The 23,762-nt window shown below is 44.8% G+C and overlaps 1 protein-coding gene across 4 annotated transcripts in view; it reads right to left on the bottom strand.

The window, feature by feature from the left end:
• Positions 1–23,762, bottom strand: part of USP3 (ubiquitin specific peptidase 3) — a 195,717-nt gene that overhangs the window by 79,378 nt on the left and 92,577 nt on the right. The window contains exon 1 of one of the 4 annotated variants that reach the window (XM_027123237.1): positions 12,007–12,255. The exons of 2 other annotated variants lie outside the window; for them this stretch is intronic. In XM_027123237.1, coding sequence (XP_026979038.1) covers positions 12,007–12,097 — 91 coding nt within the window. In that variant the 5' untranslated portion in view covers positions 12,098–12,255. Of the gene's footprint in view, positions 1–12,006; positions 12,256–23,762 lie in introns of those variants that run through there. One more of the 4 variants, XM_027123238.1, reaches the window with a different exon arrangement.

Raw genomic sequence — 23,762 nt, 5'->3', positions numbered from 1 at the left:
ACCTAAAATGGATAAATTAAGAAATAACAGTGTATTACTTAGAAGTATGTAGGTAAACATGACAGAGAAAGCTAAATAGAGCTGAAAGTGGTGGTCTGTGGACAGAAGGGCTGAGAGGAGAGGGGAGGGAGGCTGCTGCTCTACTTTAACCCTTTTGATACTACACTGTATGACTTAACTGTACACGTATTACTTTTGATACTACACTGTATGACTTAACTGTACACATATTACTTTTGATACTGCACTGTATGACTTAACTGTACACGTATTACTTTTGATACTACACTGTATGACTTAACTGTACACATATTACTTTTTGAAAACATGAATTAATCTTTAAAAGGTAAATTGATATAACAGTCATATCAATTCATGAAGTTGCCTAAACCATTTTTTTTAATCTTTAAAAAAAATGCCTATAATCTATTACATGAAATAAAAATTACAAAAGCACTTTATCATCTGGGGCCAGGCACCTACTGAATTCCCTGTATACTACAAGGCTAATTTGCAGAGCTAATGGTATGTGTCCTCTACTAGAGAATGTAATTTCAAAGCCGGCCAAAATTTATCATCTATGTTAACAGATCCAGATACCTACAGAGCCAGAAAAGAGAGGGCATCTGGTCCTGCTGATTTCCTACACAGAGGCAAATTCTGATCCTAAGACTGGTCCCCTCACTGGCTCAAGCATTTCACTGTATTTTGAAATGCATTTCTGAAATCAGTTTTCAATGTCAAATGAAAACAGCATATGGAAATAATGTATGTGAAACTACATATTCTCTAAAACTGTAATGTACTGAACACATTTTTTTATTATTCATTCTGTCACAAACCCAGACTTGTTCAGACCTACTTCGGTGAAAAACACCTAATGATGCTATTATGCTTTACCTATTCTACAGTCTTCAGCTAAATACTGGAACTGTGCCCCTACCTCCAAATGAGAGGAAAGGGTAGTGGGGAGAAGGATTAGAACTGCTGAAGTCAAAGAAGATTATTAAATCAGAGTCAAAATGGGCCACTTTTGCCTTTGGAAGACCAGACACAAATAACTACAGAAAAATTATCCGAGGTTTATATTGTTTCAAAAATAACTCTCCTTACGAAATTGACTATACACAGAATGAACACAAAAGCCATGAATCACTTAAGAAAAATTCTGGCATCCAATATTCCCTTTATTTAATATAGCAAGATCTGATGCAATTCCACGCCTTTGCCAGCAACCTGATAAGCAAATCCATGGTTAAACAGTAGAGGGATTTTCAAAAGAAATGAATCAAGTCATAAATGTAAACACCACACAACTATTATTTCAAAACAAAAGTGTATGCAAGATAAGAAAAGATGCATATATATATTTTATAGGAAGCACTCCCTCCCATAAATAAATGAAACAATTAAGAGGTTAAGGGACCTCTTATTATCAAAGACTTTACTCAGAGCGGAGGTTTAATATCTGCACTGTACAATTCTTTTCCTAGTTTTTATGGTATATAATATAGGTTGGCACTAAAGCACAAAGTTGGGGATGGGGGTGTGTGAAATTTATAACAGCTGTATTTACTGGTGTGCTGCGAAACTATTCTTTTAAAATCAACAGGACTTTTTAAGAAGAAATGGAAAGGAAAAGCAAACTGGGCACATACTTATACTCTGCTTAAAGGGCTAGATACCCAAGATTACAGAAAATAGGAATCTGTAAACTCCGATAGCTGCTCTAATTATTTAACACAAACCAAGAGTTGGAAATTTTTTACAACCAATAGGTACAATTTTAAAATCGGACCCACGTTTCCGCAAAAATCTCTATTAATTATTCAAAGAAAAAAAGCCTGAAAAATATTTTTTAAATGAGTTTCTAAAAAGACTATACACAAACAAAACACTTGAAATAACTGAAATGAAACCGATGCAGTTAAATTAAATTAGAATTAAATTCTCACAGCATGAACGTTGAGCTTTGGTAGCTACTTCACACACACAAGGTGAAGCTTGAGCCAGTTGTTGCAAACAGTTTCTCCAATGTTAATACAGCTCACAATTAACATTCAAAATAATTCACATGGAAACTAGAGTTAATCTCAATTTTACTGTGTGACACTAAAATTTACGAATCACTCAATCAATAATATAAGTGTCGGCCCCAGAGTGTCTAAGTTATATACAGAAGTTATTTTTCAAAAATATTATATTAGAATATATCTCTAACATGTTAACTATCAATTATCCCAAGGAAACATTCCATCACCAAAAAAAAACTTGCTCCCTAGAAACTCCAGCAGGATCTTCACAAACTTGGACCAAAGTCCTACCGTCCCAATATGGTACAACAAATGTTCAAGACAAAGGAATGGACAATAATCTATTATCTAAAAAAGAAAACCTGAGTGTGGTCAGTAAGGACAAAGATTTAAAGAAGCTACATCAACAAGTGTACTACCCTACAATCTGTTAAATCAAACCTGCAAGAACATGACAGTTAATCACTAGCCTGCTCTTCCTGGTGATGAGAATAGTATAAGAACAGTCCATAAAATTCAGAGTCTTCAGGGCAGGTCAAGGATAAACAGGCAAGCAGATTTCTACAAAGCTGCCTTAAACCCAGCTAGAACAAAGGAAAAAGTATCAGGAAAGAACATCTACTCAAAATGGAAAACAGCCCACTGATAGAGCTATTCAATCCTAAAGTACAAAGTCTCCAGAAAAAATCCAGTTGGTTGTAATATCTTTTCAAAGACACAAGCTGGTTCATATTCAAAATAAACTCTCAATTCCCTCCTCAAAAGAGTCTTATAAAATCTAATTAGCTAGCATCGATTAATGGTGAAGTATTTAGATAAAGACAACTACAAACTTCATTTTCCAATGTCCAAGTTTAAGTTCAACAATAGTTTTCAAAATCTGAAACTGCCATCTTAAGCTTATCTGCATTTTATGTATCTGTAAATAGCACACATATACACCTAATTTTCAGTATGTCTTAAGAAGGGGGGGGGAAGAAGGGAGGGAAATCTGTTTTAAGCCCTGCAGTCTAAAGACTATAATTAACTTTTACAAGAAATATAATTGGAAAATCTTAGAATATAACTAGCTGGAATCAACAAAGTACCCTGCCTAAAAGCAAAGATTCAAATAACCTCTGAGCTACCAGAGGCAAAAGCAAAGTTCCCTTTCTTAAGAATTCTCTCCCTCTCCCACCCCACAACAAACCCACCTCCAAAAAGAATCTCCTCCAGCAGAAACAAAAGGAAAAAACGGGAGGGGGCAACTTCAAGAGCGAAGCACATTTATATAATAACCGAAAGCTAACTGCATTTTATCCATAGCTATGGTGAGAAGGCTGACTCATGATATCTGAACTAAAGTAATGTGAATTTCAGCCTACAAAAAAATTAGACCTGAACCGAAATTCAGACGTTCAAAAACAGTGTTCTTCCAACTGTACTAACAATCTAGTTCCAACTTGGTGGCACTTTAATCAATAAACAGGGGGAGGAAGGGCTAATCAAATACAGAAGTCTAGGGTTTCCCTGGTGGCACAGTGGTTGAGAGTCCGCCTGCCGATGCAGGGGACACGGGTTCGTGCCCTGGTCCGGGAGACTCTCACATGCCGCGGAGTGGATAGGCCCGTGAGCCATGGCCGCTGAGCCTGCGCGTCTGGAGCCTGTGCTCCGCAACGGGAGAGGCCACAACAGTGAGAGGCCTGACTACCGCAAAAAAATAAATAAATAAAAAAAATTAAAAAAAAAATACAGAAATCTAAAATTATTTTCAAAAGGTAGAATTTAAAATGTACTTTTCACATCAAAAATCTTCAAAGGAATTATTCAGAGTATGTTTCCAAACATCTATAATCCTTTAACTTATCAAGCAGTAAGTGACTAGATGACAAAATAAAGACCCTGCTTTTACAAAGGCAAGCCAGAAGTATGGTTTGAATGGTATTTGAATTTAAACTTTGGGCTATCTCTAATGCCCTCAAGCATCTTGAGCAACTCCGTTAATCCTTCGTCTGTTTCACAATCTATGAAACAGGAAAAACTACAAGGATGGGTAGTTAATTAAATTAGTCAGGATTAAATGCTAGCCAACTGCTTTGAAGTTACTTTATGTTGTTCTCAGCTCTCCTCCTACTGAGTAAAACTCATAGATGAGAAAACATCTGGAATTACTATATATACTAACATCTGCAGACTCACAGCAGTTAAAAGATGATCTCTGTTTACAAATTTCTAAGCCAAAGATCATTCAACAATCGGAAAGATCTCAGGATACAACTGCAATGAACAATTTTTAGGTAAATTTCCTTTCATTGTGAAAGATACCTACTCTTACCTACATTCTCAAAACAGACTGTTAACAAATCACAGAGCATCTCTAGAGGTCTTGGCACAAAACAATTCTAGGTAAGATGAACAAGCTGTTCCTGTTGTTAATGGTATTCTCAGCATTCTAAGCTGTCAATCAAGGTAAGCTTCATCACAAATAAACCCTCCAAAAAGTACTAGCCCCTGCTGCGAATCTAACCATCTGTCCAGGAAAGCTCTATTAAAACACCTAGAATGCAGTTGCTGTCACGTTTAAAGGCGCTATGAATAAACATAAAACACTAAAATACATTAAACAGTATATATTTTCCACTTCAAACATTAATAAACTACTACCCAAGTCTATATGGATACCTAGGTTGAACACGAAACCCATAGGTTGGACACTAATTTTTTTTTTCAAAGAAGGAAAATATATAATACAGCTCAAGAAAGGGGAAATAGCTCAAAAAGAAAAAACAAAGTAGGTTGGGGGAAATGCGCTGGTATTTGTAAATTACTCCCTGATGGAAGAGGGACTCAATTAAATTTTAAAACAGGAATTTAAATTACTCAATGAGCTGCAAACTAAATTACTCACTGTTCTGCTTACTGAGCTACAAACACTAGAAAAACATAAGTATTACCAAATTGAGTTTAAAGGATCCAAAATTAATCTATTATATTCCAGTAAAGAAGGAAATTGCATAAATTTCAAAGAGGAAAAAGGATGGTATAAGAGCCTAAGGCTAATGCTGTAAAAGCAAAGAATGATGAGAATGAGCTATTTTGAGGATAAATGAATAACAAGAAACAGAAACAGAGTTCAAATTCTCCCATCAATCCCATCCTCTCTCCTGCTTAGGCCAAGAAGGATAGTCTTTGTATACTACTAAGAATACCATCAGAAAATAACTTTTGATCCATGTGTCAAAACTTCTTCACAACAGCAAAAATGTTAGGCTGAATCCCTAGACTGCAGCCTCTTCAAACAAACACATGGAGCACATTCTAAATTCCAGGTCCTTCACATGTACTACCAATTATTCAGAGACTTTGGAAATATGCTTAGGCTGCTTTAAGGTTCTGGGGGCTGGGACTGGGGGTGGATACTGCCAGAAAAACCAGAAAGACAATTACATTTGACTTAAGCGTACAAATATTATTTTTAAAAAAGTTTAAATTCTTCAGAAAAACATATAAAAATCAAATGTTAATCTCCAAAATTAATGTGAAAAAAGTATCACCTGTCCATTGATTTTTAACTGCCCCATCCACATTTACTACTAAAAATGGCCACCTGCCCACCTATAAACACAGAATGTCAAACAAATACAAATTCGTTGTGGTAACAACATTGCAGATGGTCAGTTGCTCACAATCCAGTCAAAGTTTAGTTTACAGACTAAAAACTGGAAGTGAGGACTGGTGAAAGCATTCTGGGGAGAAGCTCACTTACTTTCCATTTATTTTAAACATAAAGTTTAAGGCCATTCCAGCCACCATCCAAGTGGAAGAAAGTTCCTTCATTCATTAAGCAAATATTTACTGAGTGTGTTATTACACTCTAGGCACTTAATAAATATTTCATACAGACTTATTACTAAAATGCAGTAAACGCATTTGACCTTATGATGAACAAATGACTGGTCCTACCTAAAAAATTTAGTCTACTGGGCATACAAGAGTCTTCTTTAGATTCAGGTTGTGAGAGAAATACGATACAAAATAACTCATCATCCCATCAACGGGATTTCTCACCTTTATCGCAAGCTTTATCACAAACTACAGATTTATTACCAATGACAAGGAATCAATCATCAGAACACCATCCTACTAAATGGATCTTCAAAAAAGGTTTTATCTCCAATATCCACCCCAAACTGCAAAACATTTATTTAATCTACACTTACTTTTCTTTTTTTAAAATAAATTTATTTATTTATTTATTTTTGGCTGCGTTGGGTCTTCGTTGCTGCACGCGGGCTTTCTCTAGTTGCAGGGAGCAGGGGCTACTCTTCGTTGCGGTGCACGGGCTTCTCATTGCAGTGGCTTCTCGTTGTGGAGCACAGGCTCTTGGCGCGTGAGCTCAGTAGTTGTGGCTCGCAGGCTCTAGAGCGCAGGCTCATTAGTTGTGGCGCAAGGGCTTAGTTGCTCTGCGGCATGTGGGATCTTCCCGGACTAGGGCTCGAACCCGTGTCCCCTGCATTGGCAGGTGGATTCTTAACCACTGCGCCACCAGGGAAGTCCCTACACTTACTTTCCTTAGGTAACGTGAGGGCAAGCATGTACTAGAAACTTTAAGAAGCCTTCTCGGACTTCCCTGGTGGCGCAGCAGTTAAGAATCCGCCTGCTGAGCCTGCGCTCTAGAGCCTGAGAGCCACAACTACTGAAGCCCCTGTGCCTAGAGCCTGTGCTCTGCAAGAAAGAGAAGCCACAGCAATGAGAAACCCGCGGGCCGCAACGAAGAGTAGCCCCCGCTCGCAGAAACTAGAGAAAGCCCGCATGCAGCAACGAAGACCAAATGCAGCCAAAAATTAATTAATTAATTATTTTTAAAAAGAGAGGCCTTCTCAACTCTTTGAAGAAGTAATCACGGAAAAATTCTCATGCCTATGCTATTAAAATATCTCCAATTTAACCGGCTACTTAACCTAAACGCTTGAAGTCTTTGGCTTTCCTTAGTTATTAAAACAGTTGTGTTTAGGGCATCCTTTTAAACAATTTGGGTTTTCTCCTCAGTATTTTGCCACTGGTTTAACTCTTTTACCCACATAAATATGAAATGCCCAAGCCTCCAGCTTCTGAAAATAACCTCTGATATGTGCACTTAACAAAAACCTTGAGAGAATGTCCTAGTTTCTTTTATTTAAAACTTTTTCATTTAAAATGAGAATGCATAGGGACTTTCCTGGTGGCGCAGTGGTTGAGAGTCCGCCTGCCGATGCAGGGGACACGGGTTCATGCCCCGGTCCGGGAAGATCCCACATGCCGCGGAGCGGCTAGGCCCGTGAGCCATGGCTGCTGAGCCTGTGCATCAGGAGCCTGTGCTCCGCAACGGGAGAGGCCACAACAGTGAGAGGCCCACGTACCGCAAAAAAAAAACAAAAAAACATTCCGCCTGCCAATGCAGGGGACACAGGTTCAATCCCTGGTCTGGGAAGATCCCACATGCTGCGGAGCAACTAAGCCTGTGTGCCACAACTACTGAGCCTGTGCTCTAAAGCCTACGAGCCACAACTACTGAGCCCACGCGCCACAACTACTGAAGCCCACGTGCCTACAGTCCGTGCTCCGCAACAAGAGAAGCCCCCGCTCACTGCAACTAGAGAAAGCCTGCGTGCAGCAATGAAGACCCAATGTAGCCATAAATAAATAAATAAATATGAGAATGCCTTTAGCAAAATTAGACATAAATCAACTTTTACCTCATTAGGAGACTGCTATTTTCAACATTTACCTTAAACCAGAACATGGATTAATCTTCTAACTGGTTAGTTTCCTATCTCTCCCCAACTAGATTAGACTGTAAGTTTTTTGAGAGCAAGGGACTGACTACTGGACCCCATGGTCCCAGCTAATACATTTTATAAACTCTGTAAGTCTCCACACAGACATAAATGTTGCTAGTTTTAAGGCCTTAAGGAATTCTTTAATATTTTAAAGCTATTTTGATCAGAGCAGGTGTCCTTAACTGTTACTATCATTGTATACAAGTGGGTTCTCAAAGTGTGATCCTGAGGCCCTGAGAGTTTCCAAAACCCCTGCATGGGGTACATGAGCTCAAACTATTTTCATAAATAACACTGATGTTACTTTTATTCTTTACCCTCATTCTCTCACCAGCATGCAGTGGAGTTTTCCAGAAGCTACATGATGTGTGATATTTCAAGAGACTGAATGCAAAAGCAGACATGAAAATCCAGCTGTCTTCTATTAAGCCAGACAACAGAGTTGCAAAAATTAAAATAATGCCAATCTTCTCACCAATTTTTTTGCTTTGAAAAGTATAGTTATTTTATACAAACTATTATGTTAACAGGTAATGGAATTATTATTGCTAATTGTAAATGATTTAATAAATATATGTTAAATTTTTTTTGTTTTAATTCCTAGTACAGCAAATATCAATAGATATAAGCTGTACAAACAAAGGCTCTTTGGGTTCTTAATAATTTTAAGAGGTAAAGGGGTCCTGAAGACAAAAAGCTTGAGAACCACTGTGGTACACAATTATAAAACATATACAATAATATATACCAAGGGCTTCCCATAGATAAGAAGCTCAAGTTAATTGTGAAGTATAATTACTTCTTACACCTCTAATCTTGTTGAATAATATACCTCCTTGAAAAGCATAATTCAGCATAAAGCCAGTCCATCCCAGGCCCTATCTAAGAGGCTTTAGATATTTATCGAGAGTCCTGTTTATAAAGATGTTCTGACCTATAATACCACCTATTACTTGAACAGTGTTTGGAGTTTCTCAAAGTTTTCACAAAAATTACCTTGTTCATCCTAACAACAACCTGTGAAGTAAATGTGAAGTATTACTCCCACCCCCGCTTTTTTTTTTTTAACAGATGACATAATGAAACTGATGCTCCAAGGAAACAGAACCATCTTCCAAGGATGTACTGCTACCTAGGAGAGCCTAGGATGTTGGTCTTTTGCAATTTGCTTGGCTGCCTTAAGGCTATTTCACTGTGGTGTAACTGCAAGCTCCCAAAGAGAACAAGGCAAGGGCATTAATTTTAGTGTCCAGTGCCAAAACAGAGATTTTTCCCTCCCTAATAAGAATGTAATCAGACTCAATACTTGGTCACCGCATTATTCCACACACTGGCTACCCAAAAAGAAAGAAAAAGAAAGAAAGAAACGAAGGAAGAAATTCCAGAGTGCTGGAGAATAAATGCCAGAATACATAACCCTCCAAGAGGATGAATTAGTCAAGGACTCACAGCTTTTTTTTTTTAACCCCACATTTGTTTATTTATTTATTTTTGGCTGTGTTGGGTCTTCGCCTCTGTGCGAGGGCCTTCTCCAGTTGCGGCAAGAGGGGGCCACCCCTCATCGCGGTGCGCGGGCCTCCCGCTACCGTGGCCTCTCCTGTTGCGGAGCACAGGCTCCAGACGCGCAGGCTCAGCAGTTGTGGCTCACGGGCCCAGCTGCTCCGTGGCATGTGGGATCCTCCCAGACCAGGGCTCGAACCCGTGTTCAAGCTGCACTAGCAGGCAGACTCTCAACCACCGTGCCACCAGGGAAGCCCTCACAGCTTTAATAATCATTTAATCACTGAAACAACAGGCAGGCAAGAACAAGATCAAACTCAATACAAAAACATGAGACTATATCAATGAATGGATGCCAAGAAGTTAAAGCGGAAGGCCCACATGAAATGGGTTCAACTCGTAGAACATGAGAAGGAAAAAACCCACATAAAGTTGCAAGACTAGCTTTATTGGTTCTACAAATCCACGCACATGACTAAAGTCACCCTCCCAAAGCAATGTCAGAGACAAACTTCGTTGCAAGATGCAAAGATGACATCCTAGCCCTTGGATAGAAATCACCCCTCCCCTGATCAGCTCGGTGCTTTGTGACCGCCTAGAGGGGTGGGATAGGGAGGGTGGGAGGGAGGGAGACGCAAGAGGGAAGAGATATGGAAACATATGTATATGTATAACTGATTCACTCTGTTATGAAGCAGAAACTCACACGCCATTGTAAAGCAATTATACTCCAAAAAAGATGTAAAAAAAAAAAAAACACCCCTCCCTGAAGACTACACATACTAGTTTGTTTTTTTTATCAGCACAAGCCTCTTAGTTATGCTCCAATTTAACTTAAGTTCAAGAGATGCTCAATTTTCTGCATCTCTTTTCCACACTCAAGTGGACGCCCTGACTGACAAAGGCAAGACTGACTCACAACAGGATATCTGCCACTTGCATAAACTCTTTTCCTTTTTAGATGCATGTGACCAATGAGGCCATTTTAAAATTTGATGTGATTTTACCTAGAAACAGCCAGAAGTGTGCTGTCTGCTTTGTATCTATCCCTGTAGTTCACCACAGATTAGGAGAAGTAATTTCATCATTCCTCATGAGGTATGCTTTTCCTAGTGTTTACTTTGGTCATTTTTTTTTCAATCCCTGGGGCGGGGGTTACAGTTACAGCACCACAGCTCTACCTACAATTATAGATAATACAACACCAACTAATTTGTAAAGCAATTTGACACACCTTATTTGTTGTTTCATACTCAACATTCACTGTAGAAGAAACATTCGTAGGTAAGTTTCTACACCCTCATAAAAGAACTGCAATACTGCACCATAAAACCAATTAACCGGTTAATCTTCATGGGCTTTATGCAGAAAAAGACAATCTGACTTTACAAAGGCAAGCAAAGCATCAAACCTCTGAGACCTCAAGGAAACCGCAGTTATTTCCATTCCTTATCCCAGGGTACATTTTTCTTTGTGGCCTTACCTGGATTTTTCTCCAAGGACATAATCAACATTTAAGTAACCTGTCAAAAGTGTCAAGGCATTCTCTAAACTATCCTCCCAGCTCCGGCCCACAATGAGAAATGTCACACAGCTAAATCGTACCATTGCTCTTTTCCTCCTTTTATTTCTTCAAATGAACTTAAGATTTTTGAAATGCACAATTCAAATTTTACACTACAACGCAAACTACCACTGATCATCTCAAAGCTTATAAACAAAGACTCTATCGGCGGCACCAGGGCCCTACCAGGAAGTAATCAAAGCAGTGTGGCCGGTGCGATCTTAAGTCGCTAGAGCAGACAATAAGAGGGCACTGGGGCTTCCGAGGGGCCCGGCAGAAGGAGATAAGATGCTTAAGCAATGCAAAAGCATTACATAAACCTAATAACTGTCCTACAGCACATGGACTCGGAAATCCCAAAGCAATTTCAAACAAACAAAAATATCTGAAAGGCAACGCGAGCCGCCCCTCCAAAGCAGCTGCTCGATCAGCCTTCTGAGCTTTTTCAGCCCGCAGCCTGTTTTCAAACTTCACCTTCCCGGGCTGATGAAAGACTCCGACCTCGGCCGCCCGAGTTCTGAGCACCTCTCGAGGTCCCGGCGCCCGCTCGCCCGGCGTGGATCTAGTCGCCGGAGCATGGGGGGAAGCGAAAGGAAGCGGGTCCGGGGCAGGTAGCGAAGGGCCCCAGCGCGCCCTGCAGCCCAGACAAAGCTGCGCCCCAGAGCGGCGCTTTTCCCGTCCGGTCTAGGAGGGGACGCAACTCGGGCCCCGCCACACGTGCGGCCGCCTTGTGGGGGCCGGACACCCACCCCCGCGGCCCCCGACCCGGCGACACAGGCCAGCACAACCCCCGGGCACTGCAGGGCGGCGCGGGGGCGCAAGCCGCAGGCCAGGGTCCCCGCTCGCCGCCGTCCCCACGAGCTCGTGGGCCCCGCGGTCTCTATCCCTCACGGGCCTCTCCTTCGCCGGCCGGACCGTCGGGCCGCGGGAAACAAAGGAGCCGCCGCCGCCGCTCCGCCCGCCTCGCCGCGTACCCCTCCCCAGCCGCCGGGCCCGGCTCGCCCGCACCGCTCCCCGAGTCCGCGCGCCGACTGCCCGCGGCCCCTAGACGGCAGGCCCCGCAGAGCCGGGGCCTCGGGTGCGCTGCAGGGCCGCCTGGGGCCGCACTCACCGCTGCAGCACCAGGACGACGGGGAGCCGTTGGGGAACTTGGCTGAGTCCGGGGCAATGCAGACGCTGGAGCTCAGGTGCGGACACTCCATGGCCACGAGGAGGGCGGCGAGGAGGACTGAGGCTCCGAGACCAGGCGGGGGGGGGGGGGGGGGGCGGAGGAGGGACTCCGAAGGTTCTGCCTGGGGTCGCTCCTCGCCGGGCGCTCGGCCGACGGCGGCTGCGTCCCGAGCCCTTGCGTCAAAGAAAGCAAAAGCTTCCGGGCGCCGGGTTTTCCCGCCCGCCGTCTCCCGAAGCCCGGCTCCGGAAAACGTGGTGCTCCGCCATCCGGGTTCTGCCGCCACCCCTAGGCTGGAGGCTTCCGTCTTCCCAGGCCGGCCCCTCCCCTCCCCTGGGCAGGCCCCGCCTACAGGCCCGGCCCCGCCCCCGTCCTCTCCCGCGGGGTGGGGTCCCCGCGCTCGCAGGCTGGTAGCCCAGCGTCGGACAGCGCTCGGAAGTGACTTTCCCAACTCCGCTGTCCCCGGCAGCCGCGGCTTCCCCCGGCCCCGGGTAGGGTGGGGCGCCAAGCCGGGGCACGCCGGGCCGGTCCGCGGCTTTTACCCCGGCCCGGCGAGCGCTCACAGTCAGAGAAGACTGACCCTGCGTAGTGTGTGGTGGCCGGACTACACTGCGGTAGAAAATCTGGCCACACAAGAAAGTGTGAAGAAGAAAATAAAAACCACCCGGGCAGACAGACAGCCCCCATTTTACACACGAAGGCACAAGCTCAGAGAGGTTAAGGGCCTGGCCCCCGGTGGCCCAGCGGGATGCATAGGTCCCAGAGCAGTACTGGTTTAGTGGTCTGCTCCCTGCGGCAGGTACGATACTGACTGGGTTCTAGGTTCTGAACACGTGGCCACCTGGGTGCTGAGTGCGGGGACGATCGTGAATCTGGGTTCAAACCCGGTCACTGTGACTCACCAGCTGCATTACCTCGAGCACGTGGTCGGACATTCATGCCTCACCCTCCAGTGTAAGTTTAAATGAGGTAACTAACCTGGGTGTGCTGAGCGGGGCGGTCCCGGTTACCAGGTGATAAAAAGGGAAGGGATCTAACATTTGTTAAACACCTGCTGCTGTCTCCTAACCAGGCACTTAACACACAGTACCTCATTTAAACCTCGCACCACACCGCCAGCTGCTCTAACCATCCTCCTTTTTACCGCAGGGGAAACCGAGTCTGTAATTGGTTAATCCGTGCCGGGATTGGATCCCCGCCTCTCTGACCCCTTCGTAGAAAAGAGGATAGGGCAAGCCTCCAGCGGCCGGTAGGGCAAGCGTTACACCCTAGCGAGCCTGCTATCTCTCCGGGGCACGGCCTTGAGGACGTCCCGGGCTATTACGAACATTGCCTCAAAGTTGAGGCTCCTTGTAAAACCCGGCGAAGGAGCAACAGGGCCAGGAGGCGAGTAGGGGGAGGGGGAGGCTGATGTGGCAATCCTGAGGGCTGGGCGAGAGGAGGAAGGAAGGTCAGGAAATGATTAACTGGGCCGGGCCGGGTAGTGGTTAGAGCAGGGCACCTCCCCGCAGTGCAGTCCTGGAGCAGTCCAGGGATGCCCTCTCAGTCACCTAGGACGCCTGGCCATCCTCCCCACCACCCGCCACCTCTCGGTTTCGGCCGCGCACTCCTCTGCCTAACGCTGTCCACTCACCTGCGGCCTCTCTGCCCACACTTTCCTCCCCCCCCCGCCCCCCCTTCACCAACTCCCGGAGTATTTCCAGTTCCTCTGTCAATGCTCTTTGATTGCTCCCCAAGTTTTACTTGACTGCTTTAGAGCAAGCCATCTTGAGTTTTTATGGCAGTGACGAGTTGTAGAAAGTGCAGCTGCTCAAATCCTAGCCCTGCTGCCTACTTGGTGACCAACTTTAGCAAGTGTCTCTAGTCCTCCCAAGCCTTTTTTATCCGTAAAACTGGGAAAATAATACTTATCTCTCAAGGAAGATGCGAGAATTCGTGAGAATTGCCACCCCGTAGTAGATAGTCAATAATTTATAGCTTTTTTCTTTTTTCTTTTTAATGACAGCAGGTGAGAGGATAATTCCTAGGAAGGGGGAGGATAAACAATAAATGTGACCTCTGCCCAGGCTGTCCCAACCCTCTCCTCCTATCAACCGATTCTTTTTCAAGGCCTGGTTGTATCAACCTCTGTTTCCTTCCAGAAACCTACCCCCCATTTACGATCCATGCCCCCTCATTTAGCCATGAAACATGCCCTGAACTCACGCCAGTCTTTTATCCTAGCATGTAACGGTTCCTTTTTCACCCTCGCAAAGACTCAGTTTCCTTATCATCTAGACCTCAGCTTAAACATCACTTCCTCAGGGAGGCCTTTCCTGCCCCTGCCCCAACTCCAGGTTACCTCCAGGTGTGTGATGCCCTTGTCTGCCCCCATATTCTGCCTTTTTAAAACACTCTTCAGGCACGTAATTATTTGTTTAATGTCTGTCTTCCCCTTGGAGGTCCATAAGGGTAGCAAAAGAAGTCTGTCTGGTTTCCTGCTGTATTGCTAACATAACATGTGGAACATGGAGGGCATCCAATAAATGTGTTCAATCATGAATGAGTGATCGATTAGCAATGTCTATCATGGGCAGGGGGTTAGGAAGTGGCCCAATATATGCCAGGTAGTCATCCCCTTCTCCCCCACTTGATTTGTAAATTTCCCTTCAGCTCTGAGTTTATGATTTTAACGGCATCAGGAATGTGAAAACACCTTGTGAGGTGTAATCTGCCAGGGGAGAAAAAAGAAAAAGAAAGGAAAAATAGTTTTTATTAAAGTCTTCTCGCTCTAAGTAGAATAAAAACCCCTCCGAGCAGGGCCCCTAACCTAGTCCCCCCCTGATTGGTATAGACCGCAGAGGGCGAACTATGACTATCAGGCAGTTCAGAGAAGCTGGGCAAAATCAGAAGTCCCTCCTGGGACTTTTGCTAGGTTTACCTAAAAGTTTCCTGTGTCTCTGAAAGTTTTCATAATTAAAAATTTTTTTTCTTTGGAAAAAAAAAACTCGTGGTGAGTAAATGTGTCAAACGGGGGAAGACCACGGGGCACACTGGGAAATCTGTTTTAGTCCCTCGTTTCTTCGGCTACATTTATTACTACGTTTTCTTTTTGGTTCTCGGCCCACATCCCTTCGGCGCTGAGGAGCTCTGACTTACACAAGGGTGAGCCCTGGTGGTGCAGAGCCAGCCTCCAGCGCGGGTGCCGGGTGCCGGGAACGCGCCGCCTCCGAGAGTCCCCGCCCAGCCCTCGGGAGTCCCAGGGGGTAGGGATGCGGGAGGAGGGCGGCTCTTGCCAGCAGAGGAGGACGAGTTTTAAAAGTTTGCATTTTTCAGAGGAGAGGAATGCACAATTTCAATCACACTATCAAATGTTTTTCTTCTAAAGGCTATATCTATATAAAGGGAGGAGGGAGGGTTGAGCCAGGAGCGGGGGTGGCGAAGTGGGGGGTTACAGGTTGCGGAGGGAACCATGATCAGGACCGGTCTCAAGGTTGTTATGACCATCCCCTAACTTTTAGATTTGAGACTTCTGGCAGAATTGGTGGTCCGGAAGCGAGGATTGCAAGCTGACCAGGCCCAGGGGAAGAAGCCTTATTGGAAGCACCGAGAGAGCTAGGTTAATTATTTACCTTAGAGATTTTTCTAGGAGCAAAACCTCCTTGGAAAACTCAAGAGGAGGCTTGGTGAGTATTCCGAAGGAGGGGGAGAGGGTGAGGAGAAGCCGCTCAGGGACTCTTTTATCACCTTGTTTAATTTCCAAGAGGCACTTATCTGATACTTCCTTGTTTACTTGTTTATCTATTGTCAGTCTCCTCCATGAGAACAGAGACCTTGCTAGTCCTGTTCATTGCCTGATTTCCAGCTTCTGGAATTCAGCCTGGTGCACGGCAGGTCCTCAGGAACTATTTGTTGAATGATTAAATGAATGATGGGGCTGGGTGTGGGCTTCAGCCAGGCAGCCCTCACTGGCTGTCATTCTCCCAGTTCTTTTCATTCACCCCTTTTGCATTATCTCCCTGCCCCAAATTCTTCAGTGGCTCCCTACGTGTGGCAAGATAAAATTGGAAACCCACTGCTATCACAGTCACCTGTCCCTTCTCTTTTGTTAAAGCTTTAAAAAAAAAAAAAAACGGTTCTAGCAGTATCTAAAATAGCTCCCTCATTATAGACAATGTGCTTCCTCACACCTCTGTGTCCTCCCCCCTCCATTCCCTTTTACCTGCCCAGCTGTAACTCCTCCCCCATGAAGCATACAGCCTCCTTAGGGAAGCCCTCCATCACTCAACCAAGCAGACTTCTATGCCCTCCCCTCACACCATCACTCTTTCTGTTCCTGCATCTTGTCACATGGTGCTGGGCTTTTCTGTTTACATTTCAGTCTCCTTTGGGAGCAGATGCTTTTCTTTTCAACTGTAGATCCTAGGCAATGAGTTCAGCGATTGAAGATATTGGGAAAAGATTATATTTATTGATTAAATGTTGTTGGAAGTGCCCCTTTCAAGAGCAATTACATCAATCATTGTGTGTAATGTTCCCCTAGGTATTCACAGAAAGGACCCTAACTCTGCAAGAAAAGAAATTTACATTAAGTGGGTCCCAACTGGGTGCAAGATACTATATCAAGTGGTTTTCATTTCTTCTTTAATCCCCACAACAAATCTTAGTTGGAGGTATTATCATTTCCTTTTTACTGATGAAAGAACTAAAGCTCAAAGAAGGTATAAACAATTGCATAAATTTACACAATTAGTAATTGCTCTTTTATCAAAAGTGGTTTTCACCCCTCACACACATGGCCAGCTAAATAATTTTGCCGTATTTTATGGGGGTAGCTGAAGTTCCTAATAAGGAAGAAGACTCTTAAAGACCACAGGACACAGAAGAGCCTTTTAAGTAACTAAAGAAAGGATCATTTATATTCAGTACCACTGTAACAATCATTGTATCATCAACATCTTAATTTGTATTGCTTTTTTCTATTGCTTTTAATGCTTTCTTCTTTATCATTGAAATGTGAACTTCACAGCACTTTTATGAAGGAGATGAGAAGGTTTTCTTGTTTAAAGACCCACTTTGCAGCTAAAGCACTGACCAATTAAGCAAAACCAAATGGCTCTAGCACCAAACAACTCTTTGACAAGTCAAGGAGTCACTTTTCTCTCTGGGCCCCAGTCTCCCATTTGTAAAATCAGGGAGTTGAATCTGGATGATCCCCAAGGGCCGTTCTAGAGTGAACATCCATTTATCCTGTGATAGCTCAGGGCCACCCAGTGACACTGGCAGAGGCAAGACCGTCCTTGTATCCCGCAGCAGAGACTGCTAACTGTTCACCCCAAATCTGTTTTCTTTTCCTCCTGGTTTCAGAAAAGAAATTTCTCAGCTCCCTTTACAGCTGGGTGCAGTCATTTTTAGTCAATAGAGTGAGCAGAAATCACAAGGATCAGCCTTGGCTGGCACTGTGGACAGCTGCCCATGACAAAAATACTTCAGTGTCTAGTTTTGTTTATCAACACGTGGGGGAAATATATTAGGTCAGGTCCAGAAAGAAATGTTGGGTCTTCTAAGCTTCCAGTCTGCTTTCTTTCTGTGCTTCCTCTTCAACCATTTGTTCATTTACCCAACAAATACTGTATGCACTCCTGCCACGTGCCAGGCACTGAAGGTACAGGGACTTAGAGCTCTGCACTACATGGGGGCCTCCTCTGTTGACATCTCTTTGCCACTGTCAAGATGGAAAGTGTAATATCACTCCTTTCCCCTTTGTTCATTGACTGACTGGACATCAGAGCCTCTGAATTTCAAAGTGCCATCTAGACATGGAGTCTTAAGCCTTTAAATTGTGAAAATGACTTCACACAGAAAGGGCCTGGCTTGGTGCTTGGTATACAGTAGACCCTCAATAAGTGTCCATTTCCTTGAGACCTTGTAAAATAGGAGGGTTGATGTGGGGGATGAAGGATGATGGCCTGAAATCATTGATTCTAGGATAGCTGGCCAGAAGGGCAGATTTTTATCCTTTTTAAAGGGATCCAGGCCAGATTGTTCATTCAACAAATATTACTGATGCCCAAGGCTCACGGGATATAAAAGTGAAACAACACAAAGTCTCATCCTCAAAGGGATGAGGAAGGGAGCAAGAGAAACAGATCAGCAAAGAGGCAAGTGCAACCCAGCGTGATAAGTGTTATGAAGGGAAGTACAGGATGTTACTTAGCCACAAACAAGGGGCAACTAACCCAGGCTGGTGGGTGAGGGTGGGGGAAGCATCAGGCAAGACTTCCTGGAGGAAGTGACATATGATCTGAGACTTGAATGGTATACAGAAGTTAACCAGGTCCCTGTTACAGTGGAGGATTACTGGACTGAAGGTCAATATTATGACATAGTATGAGTGTGTTTCGTGTTGGGTAATTGCAATCGTTGTTGCTTTTGTTGTGGTCATCCATTTACAATGCTTGGTGTCAGTTTATTTATCTCTTGTAAAAATAAAATACAGGGTGTGTGTGTGAAAAAAAAAAAAGTTAACGCAAAGTGTTTCTGGGGACCAGCGCTGGTTTGCACATTATTTCCTACAGGTCTTTGTCAAGATGTAGTTTAAGTTTTTGTAATCTTTTTTTTACCCCTATGTTACGTTTGTTCTGGTTAAATTTATTGAAATATTAAAAAATAAATAAAAAATTTAAAAAGAAGTTAACCAGGTAGAGTCGGGGAGGGGGGTCATAGCATCCCAGGCAGAGGGAACCGTACCTTCAAATGCTCAGAGACTCAGAGAGGGTCTGAGACTGCCAGTCTGGCTGGAGAGTCATGTGCAAGGAGGTAGAAAGCTGAGAGGTGAGGCTGGCAAGGAGGGCAGAAAGACATTAAAGGGCAGCTGACGCTCTGGAGCAGAGAACTGCCATCATAGAGAAATCTGGGTTCCCAGGACTCGGGACTCTTTCAGGGTTGCATTTTGCCAGGTCCTGGGAGAGAGGATAAGGGTGCAAAGACGCAGAAAGATGAGAGATAAGACAGAGGAAAAAAGGGTACCACTAACAATTATTAACATCTATAAGATGTTCAACTGCATTAGTCATCTGGGAAATGCAAATGAAAACCACAGCACACACCTAGGTGGAACCAGATAGGAGAGGGACTTCCCTGGTGGTCCAGTGGTTAAGACTCCATGCTCCCAGTGCAGCGGGCCGGGTTTGATCCCTGGTTGGGGAACTAGATCCTGCATGCCACAACTAAGAGCCCACAGGCTGCAACGAAGATCCCGCTGGCCGCAACTAAGACCCAGTGCAGCCAAATAAATAAATAAATATTTTTTTAAAAAAGAAGAAGAACCAAATAGGAGAGATTTGAATGCAGAGGTGACTGCCCCACACCATAATCATGACCAGACCTCTGAGACTGTGTCCATGAGGAGCTTGCAAACCACTGAGAGGGAGAGGCTCATACACTTTAAGAAGTAGGATTTTGGTGGGGAAAAGAATCCTAGGCTTTAGAGAACCTCCATCTCTGCCTTCCCCCACTCCTCCTAACCTAACCTAACCTGACAATTCAGCTATCAGGAATATCCAGCTAACCAGAAAATGAATTTCTCACCCAACCAGAACATAGATTTTCATAGACCCAGACCCTTCCATGAGGTGTCTGATGCACTGTAAAGAAGCAAGGCTTTGGGTCCAATCAGGCTGGTGTCCTGCTTCTGCCACTGGCCTGCTGTATGACCTTTGGCCAGCAGCCTGACCTCTCTGGAGCCTGTGTCTATGAAATAGGAATAATATTAGCTGCTTCCAAAATGGAGATTCCCCTGCTCTGTCTCCCTTAGCCAAATACTTAATGTTTGGAAAGGGAGAACAGGGATCCACATGTCATGATCAGAACCATTTTCTGAAGTTGCCAACACCCATAATTTATGCATTTATGTAATCACACCAAAGGTTATAAGCATATTTTATAATTCCATCATCTAGAAAGCTCTGCTGTGGTTGACCCAGTTATAAATTGGCAGCAGCAGGAGAAAAAAGGTATTCCACATTATTACCATCTGAAGAACAATAGTGGAAAAGTAAGGAAAGGGCTTTAGAGCCCTTTTGGCCTTTCTCAGCTACCTGTGGAGAGGCTGGTGCTTTCAGGCTGGAAATGGAGCTCAGAATCAGCAAGGCTTCGTGGAAGATTACCCTGAGAGCCCTTAGGGAAGAATGATGAGAGAACTGGAAGGGCCAGAAGTTTCAGAGAGGAGGAAACTGGTGCTAGAGAGGTGACACATTTGTCCAGCAACACAGAGTCCTCTGGGCAGCTCTTGACATCAGAGCGCTCCTCGCTTGCCAGAGTCTGTGCAAAGCGAAGCTGCAAAAGGATTTTTTCATGCTTCTCGTTCGGCCCTTCCTGTGTGCAGGATGCATGAGCTGGTTCTCCTGGAGAAAGATGGCTACAGAGGCAGGCTTGCCTCCCCCATACCCCTCGAATGGGTCCTAGACTGTCATCTTCTACGTGCACCGCTGATTCTGCCTGTGGTCATCCACAGTGGGTAGTTTTATGGTTGACATCCTGATTTTTTTTTTTAAAGCACTTTTTTGAGTTGTGAGCTAAACTAGCTGCTTTTTTTTTTTAATTTTTGGCTGCACTGGGTCTTCATTGCTGCTCCCGGGCTTTTTCTAGTTGCGGCAAGCACGGGCTACTCTTCGTTAATCTTGTAGAAAATGCATCCTGATTTTTTTTTAATCTTTTATTTTATATTGGAGTATAGTTGATTTACAATGTTGTGTTAGTGTCAGGTGTACAGCATAGTGATTCAGTTATACATACACAGGTATTTATTCTTTTTCAAATTATTTTCCCATTTTGCTTATTACTGCATCCTGATTTCTTTTTCTTTTAATTAATTAATTTATTTATTTTTGGCTGCATTGGGTCTTTGTTGCCATGCAAGCAGGCTTTCTCTAGTTGCAGCGAGCGGGGGCTACTCTTCGTCACAGCGCACGTGCCTCTCATTGCGGTGGCTTCTCTTGTTGCGGAGCACGGGCTCTAGGCACATGGGCTTCAGTAGTTGTGGCATGTGGGTTTCAGTAACTGTGGCTCGCGGGCTCTAGAGTGCAGGCTCACTACTTGTGGCGCACGGGCTTAGTTGCTCTGCGGCATGTGGGATCTTCCCGGACCAGGGCTCGAACCCGTGTCCTCTTCACTGGCAGGCAGATTCTTAACCACTGCGCCACCAGGGAAGCCCAACGTGCTGATATTAACTTGGCTATAGTCATTTACCACTTTTTCTTATAACTGAATCAAAAAAATAATTCTGGCGAATTGAATGGCCTGGCAACTGGTTTCTGGATTTCATTGAGTTTTTACAGCACTTGAAAGACAAATTCATCTGTACTTCCTTAAAAAAGATTTTCAAAGTCAGAAATTAGCCTGAATTTGTAAGGGGCGAGGGCACTTATTCTGCTTTGGCTGAGTTGAAAAGACTTCACCATGTCTCAGAATACATTTCCTTTCCATTTCCCCTGCCCATACCCGCCATCTCCTACCCCAGGACCCTCAATGTTTCCTACTGGACCACACCTTCCCCGACAGCCAAAAAAAACATCAGGACACTCCCTTCTTTGAACCCCTCCCATAGGCCTTGAAGGGGCCTTGCGCTCAGCCTGTGCTAAGACTGGGAGCTTGCACGGCTGGAACCAGTTCTCTTCGTGAGTGGCCAGCCTGGCAGTGGGTGTTGGCCAAAGAAGGGAGGAACCACGCAAAGGCCACATCCCCACCTCTCACTGCCAGATCTCACTGCAAACTTGCATCATCACTTCCTGCCTGTGCTCTATTAGAAGCTGTCAGCAGCTGCCCACTGCTCCCAGAAGCAAGCCTAGACCCTTCCATGGCATCAAGTTTCCCCTAATTTGGTCCTGACTGACCTGCCAGCCTTGCTTCTCCACCTACCACACGGGCCTGACTGCTGAGCAGATTCTCAGTGCTCTCGCCCTGGCTTCTTGCTCAAGCTCTTTGTTCGGCCTCTTTCACTCCAGCCTGTGGAAGCCCTCCAACCCACCGAGGGCGCAACACCAAGCCCATGTTTAGAAAAATTCTGCCCAGCACCCACCTCATTCATATTTTCTCTCTCTTTCCCACTCCCTCCTTCTCCTCTTCCTCTCCTCTTTCCTCCTCCTCTCTCTCTCTCTCCCTCTCTCACAAACACACAGCATGGATTAATCTCCCTCCTTTATTCACGTTCCCATGGGACTCTGCTTGTCCTTAGAGACAGCACTTATTGCAATCTGCTTTGGAACAGAATTCCTTACATTTATACTACCGCCCAGTTAGAAACTGTCTCCCTGGAATGCAAGAGCTGCCCATCCTCATTCATCTGGCTATTTATCACAGTACTGGCCCCAGGGTTTTACACATAGTAGGTTCTCAACAAATGTTTGGCCTTTGAAGACAGTGACTTGATGGACAGAGACTTGGTTTTGGCAATGGACAGAACTGAGTTTGAGCGCCCCTCCACCTCTTAATAACTGTGTGATCTTGGATAAGCGATGTACTCTCTCTGAACCGCTTAGGTCCAAAACCTGTAAAACGGGGGTTACAATAGTGCCTACCCCATAGAGTGGTAAAGAATGGTTGAGATAATATGTGTAGAACGTGTAACTCTTGCCATTCATAAAGCAGGTTCCTATAAACATGGGTCACCAACTTTACCCTATACACATTTTTGAAGCTCGCTCTTTTGCCTTGGACGCCCTAGAGTGGATATCTGGGGAGAAGCCTACTAGAATATTCCCATTGGAAGACAAAAATGACCTCCTTGCAACCTGGGCCTGGTTGCAAGGAGGTCAGAGGGGTTGGCGAAGACTGAAAGGATTCTGAGGAAAGAGTGGGGGGGGAGGGTTGGCAAAAGGGGGCAGCCCCAGGCCCTGTAGGAGGTGGGCTACACCCTTCCCAACTAATAAAGTCAGACACTTCCCAGGAAATCAGCTCCTCCAATCTCATTTATGCTAAATTAGCATCTACTAGAGAATTTCCCCAAAGCCATCCCCACATTTAATGGGAACCTGAGTAATCAGAAATAGGAAAAGCAGCCAGGAGCATGGAGAAAGGGCATTTGCAAAGGAACTTGGCCACTGCGTCTCTGGCACTGAGGGTGGCGGGGGGGACAGGGGCCTAGGAGGGCAGAACTCTAGAGGACCAGGGAGCCCCGCCTGTCACAGAGACACTCACACTTGCCAAACAGCCTTTGGATTGTACCTTGGTTTCCAGGGGCAGCCATCCTGGAAATGGGTGAAGGGGACAGGATTTAGAGTGGGGTGGAGAAGGGTGGGATGGGAACAGCAATGTCCTTCACGTGGCACCTGTGGTTCTCAGTGCACATTATTAAATGGGAGTTTTGATACATTTCAGCCTCCTGAGACTTTGGGCAGGGCCATAAGCTCTTCTCAGGGCTGAGTTCCCTTGAATACGCTGACCTCCTACTTCCTTCTGTGCACCAGCAGCCTGTCCAAAACTGAGTTCCCTGTGATAGGACAGTGTTGTGTGTCTGTGGGTGAGGGTGATACTAGTTTGCACAGTTGTCGTGGTGGGAAGATCTGAATGCCAGGTGGCAGTCTTTCCCTTGGAGACAGGATCCTGGGTTAGGATCTTGGCACTTGAATGACTTTTGGAGGTCACGTAGTCCAGTCACCCTATTACCGATGAGGAAACTGACACCTACAGAGGCCAAACCAGTTCACAATGTATACGCATAT

This window comes from Aethalodelphis obliquidens, unplaced genomic scaffold (assembly GCF_003676395.1).
Source record: "Aethalodelphis obliquidens isolate GAN/ISIS:26980383/991018 unplaced genomic scaffold, ASM367639v1 scaffold26, whole genome shotgun sequence".
Classification (NCBI taxonomy): Eukaryota; Metazoa; Chordata; class Mammalia; order Artiodactyla; family Delphinidae; genus Aethalodelphis; species Aethalodelphis obliquidens.
The sequence above is the reverse complement of the archived record's forward strand: the minus strand, read 5'-3'. Positions and strand labels throughout refer to the sequence as shown.